We start from the raw sequence: 18166 nt of genomic DNA on the forward strand, positions 1-18166 counted from the left end.
ATATGATCTATTATTACCTCTTTGTGCTATGTGATTGACTTTAAATTTTTCTCAGTTACTCAATTACTCAGTTCTGGTATAGGTTAAGTTGCATTGTTACCTTTTAAAAGCTACACTCGATGCTGCGTGGAAACGCTGTGGGAAAATCTTTTTGTGTTGCCAGTTGTGAAGCATGTGTGTATCAAACATGGCAAATTTTGGCTTATATAACCTCGGTCAGGTGACGTCATCTGATGAAGTGCACCTGCAGGTTTCATCTTTCCTGGTAGGAAAAGCTTTTCAGGCAGCAGGTCAAGCTGGTGCTGCACTGCACACCATGGCGGTTTTGCAGGCTTATCAGGCTGACCTGCTGAAAGACTTGAGCACTGGCTATCTTGATGATAGGGCGTTCTTGGAACTACGCCAAGCCACAGACCTGTCTCTTCGTGCAAAAAAGCAGACGGCCTGTGCTATCGGCCGTTCTATAGGCCTGACTCTCGCGAGGCATGAAGCACAGAAAGAGAGTGTTATGAGCCGGGCACACCCGCGTCAAGACTGGGGTGCGGCGTGCCGCGCTTTACAGTCCTTTACAAATCCTCAAATAAGTTGAACCTGCGCATTGTCTTCTTCACGAAGAAAAAATCCTGAGGCTCATTCACCCAGGGCCGTGGGGGTGCCACCCCATGAAAACTCCACCCTAAAGTAGTCAGTCAAATCTGGGAAAGATTTTATCTAGCAGAGGTGGACCTCTTTGCCTCCCAAGAGACAGCACAATGTCCTCTTTACTACTCTCTGACTCCTCCAGCTCCCCTGGGTCTGGACGCCATGGCCCATACGTGGCCCAGATTACGTCTTTATGCGTTTCTGTTATTGATAGCGCCCCGTTGGCCGACCAGAGTGTGGTTCTCGGATCTAATATCTCTCCTCGACGGCTCACTGTGGGTGATTCCAGTAAGGAGGGATCTTCTGTGTCAGGCACAGGGGAACAATATTTCATCCCCGGCCCGGGCTCTGGAACCTTAACGTCTGGCCCCCAAGGGGGACCAACTAAGAGATGCTGGTCTTTCAGTCAGCACAGGTGCACTTCATCAGATGACGTCACCTGACCAAGGTTATATAAGCGTGTTTGATACACACATGATTCACAACAGGCAAAACAAAAAGATTTTCCCATAGCGTTTCCACGCAGCATCTCGTTCCCGCTTTTTCAGGGAACAGTGTTTCAGCAAAGAGGTTTCTTATATTGATCTGTATGTGTATTTTGAGGGGTTGGGCTAAGTGGCAGTAGCTAATGCATTTTTTGTAAGTTTTATAAGTGAATACGTGAGTAAATAATAATAATATCTCATATGTCTGCATGTATAGGTGTACCCTTGGTGCCTCAGAAGAATTCTGAACTCCTAACACCTCCAGCAGTGGACCTCAGTATTTCTCCATCCTCTCACCTCACACCCTGCTCCCCTGAGCTTACTAATGGAAATGCCTCTTCTCATTTGTTTTCAGGGGTGAGTATAAGAGTTTTTAAAAAGTTGAATGTTTAAAAAGTTGACCTCCATTATCCAAAAAGCTGGCACTGTCCATATAATATGACAATTTTTAAAAGTTGAATAATGTCAGGTGGACTGCTTTTCTGTTGACTGGCACAACTCCGTGTAAGGGGTTAATCACAGGGGCCGAGTGCCAGCCTCCAGGCCCCGGCTGCAGCTCAGAGCGGGGAGAAGGCGAGGCGAGACGTCAGCCGTGTGGAACTATTTCAAAGTAAATGAAGACGAAAAAAACAAAGGCGGACTGCAAATTGTGCTTAGCGAAATTGTCCAGAGGAGGCTCAAAATATAGCGCATTTAACACAAGTAATTTAATCAAGCACCTAAAATCCCAACACGACAACGAGTACAAAGAGTTTACCCACGCTTCTAAACCAACACAACCCACGCTGCAGCAAACTCTTCCAAGACGAGAGAAAATGTCCAGAGACAAACTAGTCCCTTGTTTTTTTGTTAAATTATATGACTAAAGCTGTTACCTGTAAATTTAAATCATGTTTTTATTAAGTACTCGATATCGGTATCGGCGAAATGCGGTAAAAAAAAAAAGTGGTATCGGTGCGTCCCTAGTTTTAATGATACAGTGGTGTGAAAAACTATTTGCCCCCTTCCTGATTTCTTATTCTTTTGCATGTTTGTCACACAAAATGTTTCTGATCATCAAACACATTTAACTATTAGTCAAAGATAACACAAGTAAACACAAAATGCAGTTTTTAAATGAAGGTTTACGTTATTAAGGGAGAAAAAAAACTCCAAATCTACATGGCCCTGTGTAAAAAAGGGATTGCCCCCCCGTTGTTAAAAAATAACTTAACTGTGGTTTATTCCACCTGAGTTAAATTTCTGTAGTCACCCCCTGGCCTGATTACTGCCACACCTGTTATAATCAAGAAATCACTTAAAAAAGAGCTAAACATTTTGTGTGACAAACATGCAAAAGAATAAGAAATCAGGAAGGGGGCAAATAGTTTTTCACACCACTGTAAGTATAACAATGTCTGCTGGTATATTATGGATTCTATTGGTGGATGGGATGGTAAATCCTATTGGAAAAGTGCCCAAAACACACTACAATAAGGAATTTTGTAATAGCTATACTGGAAAAAGTTATTGCTTCATAATGGTATTTAATAGAAATCATTAGAATTTCTGTGATGGTTTGTATATTATTGTTTTTTTTTTTTATCAAGGTAAGCATAGCAAGCATCATAAGCAAGAAGGCTAACAAAACCTAAGAGTTAATGTTATACCACTAATTAACATAATGACATAAATACCTTAATCATACAGAGAGAACATACCTGCATACCTTTATCTTTTGCCTATTTTTCCTCATCTTTTCTTTTTTTTCCTAAATTGGGCACCTGACAGCTTTGGCCTTTTTCTCTCCATTGCTGTGTTTACTTTGTAATCGACGATTCGACAATCAACAGATTTTCCATTCCTCAATGCGGTGACTCACAACCAGAAGTCAAGACTAAACCAATTCACCTCCACATAATAAACGTTTTTATTACCTATTTTTATTAGCCATTTTACATAATTAAATAAATAAAAAAGTGCAAATTATAATTATTGGTCTGTGTTTATAATCTTTTGGATGAAATGTGCGTTATTTGTAAGAAAGTCAGGTGTCACTGATCTAATTTAGGCTCCTCCTTGTCTGCTTCATTTGGGAGAGGTAAACTGTACTCTGCACCTTTGTGTGCCACCTGCCGGGTGTTATAAAAAAAAAAGCTGCCCCGTTCGCCTAAAAACGCATTGTTTATAGGCTACTCGCTAAATAAACGCTGGCTTTTCCAACACGCCAGCACGCTCCGATGTGAGCCGATTTGTTCAAGTCATAATAAGAGAATATAAGAAATAAATAAATAATTATACACTCAACAAAAATATAAACGCAACACCTTTGTTTCTGCTCCGATTTTTCATGAGATGGACTTAAAGATCTAAAATTCATTCCAGATACACAATATTACCATTTCTCAGAAACAATGTTCACAAATCAGTCTAAATGTGTGATAGTGAGCACTTCTGCTTTGCTGAGATAATCCATCCCACCTCACAGGTGTGCCACATCAAGATGCTGATCTGACATCATGAGTAGTGCACAGGTGTACCTTATACTGCCCACAATAAAAGGCCACCCTGTCCATCCCTTTATGACCACCATGTTCCCATCCTCTGATGGCTACTTCCAGCAGGATAATGCACCAATATTCTGTTTGAATCATTTCAAATTGGTTTCTTGAACATGACAATGAGTTCACTGTACTAAAATGGCCCCCACAATCACCAGATCTCAACCCAATAGAGCATCTTTGGGCGCTTCGTGCCCTGGATGTGCATCCCACAAATCTCCATCAGCTGCAAGATGCTATCCTATCAATATGGGCCAACATTTCTAAAGAATGCTTTCAGCACCTTGTTGAATCAATGCCATGTAGAATTAAGGCAGTTCTGAAGGCGAAAGGGGGTCAAACACCGTATTAGTATGGTGTTCCTAATAATCCTAGGTGAGTGTGTGTGTGTGTGTGTGTATATATATATATATATATATATATATAGATAGATAGATAGATAGATAGATAAAGAGAGAGAGAGAGCATAATATGACTGTACAGTAAATAAAAAGAAAAGTATTAAATACAACTATTAAGTCTGATTTAATTGCTATCATTAATCATTTTTATTTTTTACATTTATTTTAGGCGGAGACGTCTGCTCTGTCTTCTTAATTAATCTAAAACCCTCTACAGTATTTTCCAACAGCGCACACAGTTTGATAAATTCTTACCTATCGTGAATGAAAGGTGAGCAGAGATTCCGCAGAATCTTTTGATTTGCTCTGAAGGACTATACTCGACAAGAATATAGAGAATAAGAATCATATTTATAATAAGAAAATTAAATAAATAATACAATTATATTAAATAAGAACTTTATCTGAAAGGCAGACGGACCAAATTTCTCATTCACTGCTGAAGTACTGTAGATTACATTTTGGGTTACATTTTAAAAGTACAATCGCAAGTAAATTACAAACTCCATGTAATGTTGTAAAATATGAATAAAACAGTATTAGACATAAATATATGATATGGTAGCTATTTAGACGAGTGCTCAAATGTAAAGCAAATGCAATTATTAATTTATTGTGTATATTTAACCTAATTCAGCCGTTTAAATTATATAAAAAATAATGTGCCTACCAGCCCACTATTATTTTCTGTTCAAATTTAGAGATTCCCGCGCGTGTGCAAAAAGATGAAGTACAAAAAAGTGTATGATCTTTAATAAAATTATCCCAATACAACATTATTTCCAATGCTGAAGCAAACAAGATTTAGTTTAATATATTCGCTGAATACAACAGCGACATGCGACAGCGCGCTCCAAGGTGAACACCCACAGAACCCCAGTTACTGTTATCCTTCTTCTCAACTTTCATTCACGATAGGTGTTATCAAGTTATCAAACCGGTTTTGCTGATGGGGAATTCGCAGAATTGAGGGGTTTAAAATGATTTAACAAGACCGAGCAGACCTACATGACAGGTGAGAAGAGGGATTACAGTAACGGAGTGCGCTGTTGCGTTGTATATACGGTACAACACGCGTTTATTACAAGCGTTTTAGCCTTTTGATAAAAACACTGTCTTTTGTAAAGTAAAAGTACTTTACAAAAGACGAACAGCTTTATTTCAGTCATAAATTCACAATCACATCACATTCTAGCTATTATTTCCAGCTGTGATTAAATAATGGATAAATTAATTATTCAATGCTGGACGCACACAGCAAAAAAACATGATGATTATTATAAAAAGCCCGAAGCACTTCGTGTTCATGAAATAATATTTACTTACTATAATAATATATACTCAGCAAAAAAAAGAAACGTCCCTTTTTCAAAGCTGTGTATTTCAACAATAATGTTGTAAAAATCCAAATAACTTTACAGATCTTCACTGTAAAGGGTTTAAACAATGTTTTTTATGCATGTTCAATTAACCATAATCAATTAATTAACATGCACCTGTGGAATGGTCGTTAAGACCTTAACAGCTTACAAAAAGGAGGCATTTAAGGTCACAGTTCTAAAAACGCAGGACACTAAAGGGACTTGTCTACCGACTGTAAAAAACACCCAAAGAAAGATGCCCAGGGTCCCTGCTCATCTGTGTGAACGTGCATTAGGCATGCTGCAGGGAGGCATGAGGACAGCTGATGTGGCTAGGGCAATAAATCGCCATGTCCGCACTGTGAGACGCCTAAGACAGCGCTACAAGGAGACAGGAAGGACAGCTGATCATCCTCGCAGTGGAAGTCCACGTGTAACAACACCTGCACAATCCCTCCATCAGTGCTCAGACTGTCTGCAATAGGCAGTCCATGAGGAGGAGATGCGCTGCAGTACTTTAAGCAGCTGGTGGTCACACCAGATACTGACTGGTACTTTTGATTTTAAGCCTCCCTTCATTCAGTGACACATTGTGAAACATTTTTAGTTTATGTCTTATGGTGTTGACTCTTTTAGTGTTCATACAAATATTTACACATTAAGTTTACTGAAAGTAAAAACAGTTGAAAGCCAGAGGACGTTTCTTTTTTTGCTGAGTATATATATTGTTTAATCATGTCCTCTGATAATGGCAAAACATTTTTACGTTAAATAAGACATGTTAACATATTTACGAATCAGGACATTCGCATAACTATCAGATTGCCTACAATCAGGAAATTAAATTAATTTCAAGACCATTTAAACCAAAAAAAAAACATGTCTTTCACTGTTTTGTCCCTGTTAAGACATTACAAAAACTATATAAGAAACGTATTAGGAATTTAAAAGCACGATTTTGGGCATCCGATTTCATCATTATGAAAATAATGAGGCCAGGGGTAGCTCAGTGGTTAAGGCATTGGACTACGGCTCGGAAGATTCCAGGTTCAAACCCCACAACCACCAAGTTGCCACTGTTAGGCCCTTGAGCAAGGCCCTTAACCCTCAACTGCTCAGATGTGTAATGAGAAAACAAAAAAGAAATAAATGTAAGTCACTCTGAAAAAGTGCGTCTGCCTAAATGTAAATGTAAAATAATATGAAGTGCATTTACACACATTCATCATGAAAGATCTGTTGTAAAACAAAATAAAATTCATGTTTGTTTCAGAATTGGAAAAAAATATAGTTTTAGGCTACTGTAAATTATTATACACACTTCTTCGTTGTACTTGGTCTGGCTTTTAGATAAAGTCCTTCCATGTGCCATCTGGTGGATATTTAGTGAAGCACAACACATTTATTTAAATTCCCGAATGTTGCTTGCGGCAAGTCGCGGCACGCCATGCGCCAAATTGCGGCATCTGACCGGAAAACGCGCGCATTCTTAATGGCCACATCTGTACATCAATACTGTCAATAGATGGCAAACACTTCTCTGGGCTCTGAGGTGGACCGTGAAACACTGAAAACGTGGAACACTGTTTTATGGCCTGACAAGTCCACAACAGCCAACATGTTCTCTGGCTCAAAGAAAAAAAAAACAATCTAAGCTGTTATCAGTCTAGTCCAAAAGCTAGCATCAATCATAGTATGGGGTTGTGCCAGTGCCCGTGGCATTGGGTATATTGCACATCTGTGAGGACACCATTAATGCATTCATCCATTTTTTTTTGAAGCCATCCAAACACCATTTTTTCAAAGTGCATTCTACTCAGATTACACATGCATTGCTGCTAAACACAAAGTACGGGTGCTAGATTGGCCTGTGTGCTCCAATTGACAATCTATGGTGCATTATAAAGTGCAAAATATAGCAACGAAGACTCCATACAACTGCGCAGCTGAAGACCTGAATAATGGCCCAAAAAATCTTCATAGTTAAACTTGAAAAGCTAGTGTCTTTAATGCCCAAATGCATGCCAAAGAGGTTAACAGTCAACTGTTCCAACTTTTTTGGGGACGTTAAAGCCACCAGATTTTAAATTGGTGCATGATTTAAAAAAAATAAATAAATAAATAAATGAAAAATTAAATTAAATTTACATCAAATAATGCATTTTTAATGTAGTTCACAGTAATGAGACTTTACAGATGACATTTTGGTTTTATCACCAATTTCCATTTTGTCACAACTTTTTTAGAATTGGGTTGTAATTGTAAAAGTAGGGTTCTAAGTGGAGTCCAAGCCAGCAGCCAAGAATCAAAGGGAGCAAAATTCTCCATGCTGTCTGGGTAGAATGGAAGACAATCTCTTTTTTGTTTAGCACAGTCAAATTAGCCAATTGTTGCCATCTATGGGCTCATTTGTGCTTTTCTCCGAGTTTATCGCACCAACCTACTGTACAGTTTTTTGGCTGTTTATATATGATAAGGAACAAAAAATTACTTTTTTTATCTAAGCCACGACTCTCCTATGAAGAGACGGAGAGAAATAATGATTCTTATATTCAATTTAATTCAATTTTATTTGTATAGCACTTTTAACAATTGAAAATCTCCCAAAGCAGCTTTACACAAAAAAAAAATTGAAGGTTTTAGAAATGTGAATGTGTATGAATTAAAATGATTAGATTGTTCCTGATGAAAAAGCCGAGGATGACGGTGACAGTGGCAAGGAAAAGCTCCCAGAGATGGTAATAGGAAGAAACCTTAAGAGGAACCAGACTCAACAGGGAACCCATCTTCATTTGGGTGATAACTGATAATAGGCATTGATCTGCGGTCATACTGTATGTTAGGAGGCTGGAAGTTCAGTATAACAGGATATGTGTTTAAGTATATATATATTCCAGTTTGTTATTGAAGGCTCAGGTAGACTGTAGGAAACGCCAGTCCTAAACTATCGAGTGACAGACCCATCTTGTGGAAAGCTGGAACTGCCCCCAGACATCCATGTGACGAGATATCCAACCAGAAGTGGAACACCAGGATGAGTCAGCCAGGTCCAGGGGGCAGAGGGGGTCTGGATAACTGGCAGCTCAGGAGCGAGATTTATAGCTCGACACAGAGACAGGGGAGGGAAAGAGGGAGAGGGAGAAGAGACGCAAAGGAGAGATGGCAGTTAGGTATGGTCACAGTCACACAATGTATAAGGTGAATGCATATTTAGTGCAGAGTGCAAGCAGGGACTCTAGCAGGACTAACTATGACAGCATAACTAAAAAGGGAGAGCCAGAAGGAAAAACAAACATAAAGGCTCTTCTTAGAGGTGATAAAAGCATGAACTAGTTTTTCTGCATCGTTTAGTGACAATATATTGCTTATTTTGGCAATATTTCTGAGGTGAAAGAATGCTATCCTGTAAATATTATCCACATGTGCTTTAAATGAAAGGCTCTCACTGTCAATGAATCTATAATCACACAAAGTCTTTTACTGCTGCACTTGATGAAACAGAAAGGCCATTTAAAGTTACAATGTGATCAGAAAGCTTGCTTCTAGCTGTGGTACTATGACTAGAACTTCTGTCTTATCAGGATTAAGCAAAAGGAAGTTAATTAAGATCCAATCTCTGATGTCCTGCACACATTGCTCAACTCTAGTAAGCTGTTTTTTTTTCATCTGGTTTTGCTAAGATATAACTGTGTGTCATCAGCATAACAGTGTAAACTAATACCATGCTTATGAATTATGTTCCCAGAGGAAGCATGTAAAGAGAAAAAAGCAGTGGGCCTTAAACTGAACCCTGTGGAACACCAACCTCCACTTGAGAACATGCAGAATAGTCCCCATTTAAATCTACAAACTGATAATGATTAGTCAAATAGGTTCTGAGCCAGGAGGGGGCCGTTCCCTTAATTTCTACTACATTTTCTAATCTGTGAAGGAGAATACTGTGATCAATGGTGTTAAAAGCTGCACTCAGGTTGAGTAACACAAGTATAGTGCTGCAACTGTGATCAGTGATCATTTTAGGGCTGTAGCTATCGAATATTTTAGTATTCGAGTATTCTACCAAAGTTTTAATCGAGTAATCGGATAAAATGTACTTTTGCTTAATTAAACAGCAATGTAAAATATATAAGAGAAACAAAGATTAATTGTTTTTTTTTTTTAATCTACTTTTATTTTTTTAAATGCATACAGCATTTTATAAAAAATAAACATTGTCATTATACACAATACAAGAAATACCTTATACCCCTATCTTACCCATGCGGTTTGATTCCCAGTGAGATGCGGTGCTGGGCACCATGAGCCTTCGTAACATTTTTTAACATGTAAATTTTTTTTTTTCGCACGGAAAGATGAAAATGTAATCGCAGCGCCAAAAAAAACATGGGGAATCATGATGAACCGTACTTCCGGTTACCGTTCGAAACTGCATAGGTGAGATAGGGGTATTAAGGCTAACTGAGATGAATTAAGTGTATTACAGTGCCAACAAAAAAAATTTGACTTTAAATATAAAAAAAACTAAGGCACACATTGAAATAAATAATTATACAAAAACACTAAGGTGTGCAAGTAAACTGTCAGAACTAAAAGTTCCAAAATCTACAGCTCAGGCATAACATATAAGCCTTTACTGACAATTTCTGTCATTTTCTCTTCCTGCTTTCTTCATCTCTTGGCTCGCTGATAAGTCTATTTTACAGCCTGCAACAGAACAATCCATCAAATCTATACACAGCTAACTGTTTGCGTCTTCTTCCGCTTTTTGGGTGATGTAAGCGGTTCTTCTTCGTTGGTGTTTACTAGCGATGTATAATTGCGCAAAAACATAATGCAAACTTTTAAAATTAATTAAAAGAAGCTTTAAGGCAGAAGACTTTGCCTCGATTATTTATTGTAATCTAATTACTCGAGGAATCGTTTCAGCCCTAGATCATTTGCTACTTTAACAAGTGCTGTCTCTGTGCTGTGTTGAGGCCTAAATCCTAACTGATATAGTTTGTTTATGCTATTTCTATGTAGACGTGCTGTGCTTTTCCAGAATCATTTAGATGAAGGGGAGGTTTTCTATATCTTTACTTGTCATTACTACGCATAAAATTCTACACTAAAATAGTCTATTTGTATTTATAAATTCTAAAATTTCAAATAGATGGCAAAAACTGAAGCTGATTTAAGCGGATAGCTTATTTTGATTGATGCTGTTTTTTTTTTTATTGTTACTATGTTGGTTACTTAGATTGCCCATATATTTTTTTTAATCTCTAAAAAATACACCCTGCATGCACTAATACAAGTGCTTATCCAATTCCTTCTCAGGCCCTGCTAAAAGGATAGCTAAAAGGGGAATATCATGTTTAGAGCAAGATCGGAGTATCCAGACTTAATTCTAGTTAATTAAATTTTATCCTAATTGAATTGAGGGCCTGTTGGCAGTGCTCAAGTCAACAGCTGGAGTCTTATAGACCTTCTTCTGCACCACTGCAACCGTTTCAGCTTGTGAGCATTGGTTAAGGCTGGCCAAATAGTAGGTTAATGCACAACTGCAAGTGTCTGATGAATCCTACACCTTGAGGTTCGCGCGACTCCAGAGGCCCCAGCAGCTTCAAATACCTGTTTGCTGCTTTGTAATGGTCTTTTTTGCAGCTGCTCTCTTAATCCGATAAATTTGTCTGGGAGAAACCTTCCTCATTCTGCCTTTATCTGCACGAACCCGTCTGTGCTCTGAATCAGCCACAAATGTTTTCACAGTATGATGATCACACAAGTTTTTGTGAAATATCTAATGTTTTCATACCTTGTCTAAAGTATTGCACTATTTGACGCTTCTCGGCAGCAGAGAGATCCTTTTTCTTTCCCATATTGCTTGAAATCTGTGGCCTGCTTAATAATGTGGAACATTGTTCAGTATTTTCCTTTAATTGGGCTTATCTGCCAAAGTAATTATCACAGGTGTCTGAGATTAATTTCAGTGATCCAAAGAGCTCTGAGACACAACACCATCCATGAGTTTAATTTAAAAAACAAACATTTAATGTTTGACACTTACATCCAATTTGCATAATAATTTGGAACCCGTTGTAATGGCCAGGTGTATTACGAAGTGAAGACCTGTTGTTTAGTTGTTCCCTGCACAGTGTATCTGCACGAAGAGATTGTGTGTGTGTGCGTGTGTGCGCGCATGTGCACGGAGAGTTTGTTTGTGTCCGCACTCGTGTCTCATACTGTAGGTGTGTATGCACGAAGAGTTTGTGTGTGTGTTTGTGACGTTATCGCCTCCTTCAAACGTGCTTCCAACCAACCAACCAACCAACCAACCCTGGCCTCCAAACTCAGAAGGCTACGTGTCATAGCCGATAATCTTCTGGTTACAGCGGGGCGTCGACTGCTGCTCAGTGTAAAGGAACCTGTACAAGCCAATCCTTTGTACGCAGTATGAATGACAATAGAATATTACAGAACGTGTGAGTTGACGCCCATGCACCAATCACTAATCATTTAAATGCCACTTATATATATCAATATCACACGGTTATGATTTAGCAAGGAGGGTAAAAAAAGTCATCATTCGTGTTTAATTAAATTCTTTAATCATCGTGTTCACCCATGAGTTTACTGTATAAACAACAGAACAAACAAAAAGTCTAGAAAGGAAACTGAGACATTTTTTTCCCGTTTTTTGCATTGAGTTTAATCATGCAGCACTTTTAGTATTCATAGCAAAAGCAACCCAACAGTGTGATTAAAGTACCCAAAATAACACAGATTTTTGACCCAGCACAAACAACCCAACGATGTGTTTGCAGAAACTTAGCATTTTTTAGTGTACTACTACGAATGAATGGAGAAAGCGCAGTCAGACTGGGACAAAGGGATTCTGCGTGCTGTCGCGTTGTATTCAGCGAGTAGCATATATTTTTGTGTTTGTTTCATTTCATGTCTGTAGTTTTATCGATAAATCTGCTCATATCTGCGCATGTGTTGATCTGTCTTTTCATCAAAAAGCTGCACGCGCAACTCACTTTCACTTTGCACAAGGCAGTGTTTATTGTTTAGTATGTATTTAAAGCGCATAAACACAATAAAACAATGTTTTAGGCTAACATCATACATTTTTGTATTCTTTGTTGTACTTTGTCTTTTTGCACACGCAAGGGTGCGTAACAATAATAAAAAGAATAATAACAATAAGTATAAATTCGGAGGACTACTACTAATAATAATACTGAATGGAGAAAGTGCAGTCAAAGGAGTATCATTATTGAAGGAGAAAAGAAATTGAAGAATAAATACATATCAGTATTTACAATTTGAGCTCGACATGTTTATGAGCTCTGTCGCTTGCTGTCAATAGGCTACTAAGAGAGATAACACATTTTCGGCTTCAGTGGACACACAATACTTCAGAGTGAAGCACGACTGCCCCTACGGGTAATGAAGGGCATTTTCACACTTGCCGCGCGATCCCTTTTCTCAAAAAGTGCATTTTTAATGGCCAGATCTGTAAAATAAATTACAGCAGAAAATTTACTTTTTCATGATGTTCAAAATGTTGAGATGCACTGTATATACTACATATACAGTTAGACATTACTTATAACTTTTAAAAATGTCCTTAGAGTTAAAAAAAAAAAAGTTTTATATTAAAGTATCCATATAGAATTATCTCAACCTTCCTTATTTTCATTTTCTCTAACAGGACTCCACTCACATCCGTTATGTTGAGGGAGGGGCCCCTTCACAAGCCTTTCAGTTCTTTTTACCAATTGGAGGAGGAGGAAGGCTCCATCTGCCATCCTCAATGTTTATTGGCCAGCCCAAGGATAAAAGGGCCTCACCTGACCTTTCAGCAGATGAACAGTTATCCTGTCGATGGAGGAAGGTAAGAAAATATTGGGGATCACAATCAAAAAATTTTTTATACAAACAATCTACCTATCGTGTCACCTATCCAATACACACACTGTACATACTTCATTCCTTTATAAAAACTACACGAATGAAATAATGCGTTTGCTGGTACCAGTTCTTTAATTCCAGATCTACTTTGCAGTGCCAGTTGCTTTTTGACTCCTTGCAAGATTTAGTGGACCACGTAAATGACTTTCATGTAAAGCCTGAGAGGGATTCTGGGTATTGCTGCCATTGGGAGGGCTGTGCACGTAAAGGAAGAGGCTTTAATGCAAGGTGAGGAGCTTCTAGGTACAGGAATATACATATGTTACAAAATAATGTCTATGACTAGACTTAAGTATCTTCGATTTCAGGTACAAAATGTTAATCCACATTCGTACACACACCAATGAGAAGCCGCACCGCTGCCCTACCTGCAATAAGAGCTTTTCACGTTTGGAAAACCTCAAGATCCATAATCGTTCGCACACAGGTTAGTGATATGCACTGAAGTGCAATGTTGTATCCTTTTGATTAGTGATCTTGACATTTGGTTGTTATTTTACAGGTGAGAAGCCCTACATTTGCCCTTATGAAGGCTGTAATAAGCGGTACTCAAACTCCAGTGACCGCTTTAAGCACACCCGTACGCATTATGTGGATAAGCCATACTACTGCAAGATGGCTGGCTGTCTGAAGCGTTACACAGACCCAAGCTCTCTGCGAAAGCACATTAAAGCCCATGGGCATTTTGTGGCTTCACAGGACCAGCAGACAAATCCCAGAGGGGGAGTTGGAGGACAAGGAGGGGGCGGGGGCTCACCTGTGCTAAAGCCATCTCATATCACAGGGAAAGAGTCTGAGCTGAGCTATGCCCATATCATCCTCCCTAGTGCAGCAGCTGCTCTCCTAGGAACCTCCCTGCCCTTGTCTCCTTTGAGTCCTCGACCCCTGGACCTAAGCATGCTGGGAAGTCCCAGCTCGCCTGTCCTGTCTTTCAATGGCCTGGCTAAGTCCCCATTGCTGCCCCCTGCCTTCTCATCCTCAGCCCTTGGCTTGCCTGTTGTGCCTGTGTTGTGCTCAGATCGCAGAGGACAGGCAAAGGGCAGTTCTAGAGTAAATGAGGGTGAGGATGAGAGCCCTAGAGGCATTCTCAACCTCTCCACAGGAACATCCCATGACCCCTTATCCTGGGTAGTTATACCTTCAGGCTCTTTAATGTTGAAGCCAGCTGTGGTCAACTGAAATGGAGTGAAGGAAGGGGAAAAGGGGAAGCACAGGGATCAAAGGTCAAAGGGACGATTTTTCATTTTTAAAAATCAACAGCTGTTCATGTTCCTTTGAAGTTACATGTCTACCCATTCATTTTCACCATTGTCATTTTCATTTTGTATCTGTTTATAACCCACTGAGTTTTTTAAGAAACCAAAAGGTTCCATAAATATTCTGTTACTGACTAAGTTCCTGTTTAACCTCTCTCTCATACTGCAGAACATGGAGCAAGCTAAGCTTTACTGCTTTATCAGCCTTTATTGGATCTGCCCCACTGTTCAAATATAGTATTAACAATAATACAGCTTTTTAAACTATTACACACATGTTAAACTTGTCATAGTCAGGTCACTTTTTTAAAAGTACCGTTAATTCTGTAAGGCACTGCAAAACACAGTTGACTTTGTGATTACTGTTTGTTATCTAAAACAGATTTTTTTTTTTCAATTTATGGGTAGAAGGGTTGTTCTGTGAAGCTACCATCTACGATTTTTACCACAGCATGGTATGTACTCTGGATACTTTAAAGTTTAAAACAAGTCAGTTGCTTTGGTGGTAATGATGTTACCGTAAAATGTCTGGCCTGTTCGATTCTTACACTGCCACATGTAGAGAAACTGGGACTATCATTTTTTAAGTATATAGAAAACTGCATGCACACCAGCTGGAACAATCAGATTTATTTTTAGATGTTTATAGCTACTTAAAATTTGTGTTGGAGTCTTCTAATCAATCCATTACTGCTATATCTCCCTATTTAACTAGATAGAAAACTGGTCCTTTGAATTTTTTCTGCATCACAGGAACTAATACCTAGGAGTGATTACATGCCTAAATTTTGTGGGTTCCTTAGAGTTTCTGAAAATCCTCCTTAGATTTCTGCAGTGGAAAATGTTTAATGGACAGAGATACTGTGTAAGAGATAATACAAACTGAAGTCTTAAGAATCCATACTTGTGTTTTAGTAACTTTTTATTTTTTAATATTTAACAGGCATCTCTGGACGTCAGTGTGTGTGACACACCAAGTACACCTTATGTAATGATTATTAGTTTGATATCACCCTGTGGTGAACTGTAAAACTAGTTTGAGGGCTTTTCATATAAGCATTCTGATAATGCAGGTAAATATACCATGCATGTATTTTTTATTCAGGCAGCGCCATACTGATTTCAGTCATCTTTGTCAGTGGAGTCTGTATGGTAGGTTAAAATGATTGTTTATTTACTTCAGAGGACAATCAGTGCATTTCATAGGGCTATTTTAGTCATACAGAAATACTGTTCGTTTCCCACAGACAGACAAACCTCTAGTGAGAGCTGCTATACTGTCTGGCTAACTGCTAGTCTATTACATTGAACTGAGGCTTCAGGTTGCTTCAGACAATCTGTCTTCTCAAAAACAGCCAACCAGCATTATTTACAGGTTTGAGTCTGGCTTATTTTAGATAGTAACAGACACAAGACTCAGCTGAGTTTTAAGGTAGACAAAGGTGTTGTATTTTGCATACCACCGCAATGTAGATGACTGTGGCACTAATGCCACCTGTTGGACAACCTTACACACTATGCTAGCAAACCATGGCACAGATCCATTTTCTGTGACAAATCCTGGCAGCAAATGTCGAGAAGACAGCACACTGTGTACATAAAACACTCACATGCAGACAAACACAATTAGTGTGCAGTACTGGCCTCTGGGTCAAATGTGAAAAAGTGACTTTTGCAGGCATATACACTATGCCAATTTTTTTTTACTTCAGTACAGCTTAAAAAAATTACATTCATTTTCTACAAAAAAGTGGCTCTTCTGTTTACAGATACTTATAATCTACATTTAAGAGCTCTTTCTTTAAAAGTACTTGATTAGATTTTACTACCAAGTCTCCTCACCTGAATAAAAATGTTGAAATGTATTTTCAACACAAGTATATCCTTTTATGACTGAGCTTTTCAGAACATTCCTCAAAACCATTAGTTGCCTGCAAAGACTTGAAATGATAATTCAGTTTTAATGAGAAATTAAATCTTGGACATTCATGTCCATCATCTGTATTTCCAATCCCTGACCCCACCTCAAGCTCCAACTTAAAAGCCATACAATTCCAGTTTCATTGAAAAACACTACGTGACTATTTTACATTTGTTATATGGTTTGGACGAGACATTTTATCTGATGTTGATATTGATGTTGCTTTATCTCCTTGGCTCTGCTATTGCTGCTCTATGCTGTGCTTTCTCCCTCAGAGCTTTGAGAATGGAGGATTGAAAAGAAAGTATGGTGAGAAAGATTGTCTAAGCAGTTTCTTTGAAATGCACCAATTCACCTCTAAGATTCACTCCAGGGCGTTTTAGGTTATGCAAGTTTAGTTTCAGCAACAATAGGCATCTCTTCAAGTCTTCCTGTCACTGTGAAGTTGTGTCTTATGTTTTTAAATTCATATTTTTTTTTAATTTGTCATGAAAAACAATCATTCAAATTATGTTTTTAGTAGGAACTTTGGTAACTGGTTTTATGATGCAGGCTTATCACACAGTATGTAAATTCCAAAATAAATAACCAACATAACTCCAGTGCCAATGAAAGTAGAAAGACAGGAGATTCATGTCAGCTGAGTGAGTGAAGAGAAATTTGCACTATCTGCATTGCAGACATTTGCATTGCTTCCATGAAAATTAGTTAAATCTTAAATATCATTTCCAAACCTAATATTTTACATATTCATTTCTTTCACTTTCAGTAACCACTTTATCCTGGTGAGGTTAAGAATATTCTGGGAGCACTGGGTAGGAGTGGGGACACACACTAAAGTCCATTGCAGTGTACCAGCATGTTTTTTGTGGGTGCGGGATTATAATAGTTCACAGCACTGCTATCACAGCATTTTCCTAAATTATTATTCACACAGAATAAACTTCTTTTCTCCCCTCCACTCTTATTTGCTCTTCTGATAATTTGAGAAAGCTCCTTATGACACAGACCCTTCAGGGTCAATAATGTTTAAATATCAAATAAGCTGTTTGATTCATTAACCCTTTGAGCACTTAAGAGAAGTGTGTTCTTGTTTATGCAGTTTCCTTTATAAGAGAAACATTAGCAATAATTGAAAGTGTTGGGACAGTGTCCTCGTCTGGCAGGACCAGGACACAGAAATACAGAAATCTTTGATCCAGTGATTAACCACAGCAAGGGCAACATGTATACGGTACAAAAAGCACCATTTCACTTTAAAAAAAAAATTTGTGTAATTTAAAGCAATATTATATAGACCTATTTTCACTCTTGGATATTAAACTAAAAGAATTTAAGTGCCATAGTGGTGCCCAAAGGGTTAATGCGTGACTATGGCCAGGAAAGGCCGGTATTGTTTTTTTTGTTTGTTTTTTTTGCACATTGACATTTTAATATCAGTATTTCTTTTTTTTCCAAGTGCCTTTTATTATGAATTAAATAAATGTGTAAGTGCAGACACACATACACACACAGCCATAACATTAAAACCACCTAGGTGCCCCTTGCGCCACTGCGGTGCCAAGATGTTGGTAGAAGATCCTTTGGGTATGTGGGTGGGA

At 38.4% G+C, this 18166-nt stretch overlaps 1 protein-coding gene across 2 annotated transcripts in view; it reads left to right on the forward strand.

The window, feature by feature from the left end:
• The window catches only part of glis2b (GLIS family zinc finger 2b), a 69875-nt gene extending 51720 nt beyond the window's left edge, over nucleotides 1-18155 (forward strand). For both annotated transcript variants that reach the window (XM_053514652.1, XM_053514651.1), the window contains 5 exons: nucleotides 1345-1484; nucleotides 13129-13311; nucleotides 13483-13616; nucleotides 13697-13815; nucleotides 13891-18155. In XM_053514652.1, the coding sequence (XP_053370627.1) occupies nucleotides 1345-1484; nucleotides 13129-13311; nucleotides 13483-13616; nucleotides 13697-13815; nucleotides 13891-14567 (1253 nt within the window). In that variant the 3' untranslated portion in view covers nucleotides 14568-18155. The remainder of the gene's footprint in view (nucleotides 1-1344; nucleotides 1485-13128; nucleotides 13312-13482; nucleotides 13617-13696; nucleotides 13816-13890) is intronic.
• The last annotated feature ends 11 nt before the right edge of the window (nucleotides 18156-18166 follow it).

Source organism: Clarias gariepinus, chromosome 16 (genome assembly GCF_024256425.1).
Source record: "Clarias gariepinus isolate MV-2021 ecotype Netherlands chromosome 16, CGAR_prim_01v2, whole genome shotgun sequence".
Taxonomy (NCBI): domain Eukaryota; kingdom Metazoa; phylum Chordata; class Actinopteri; order Siluriformes; family Clariidae; genus Clarias; species Clarias gariepinus.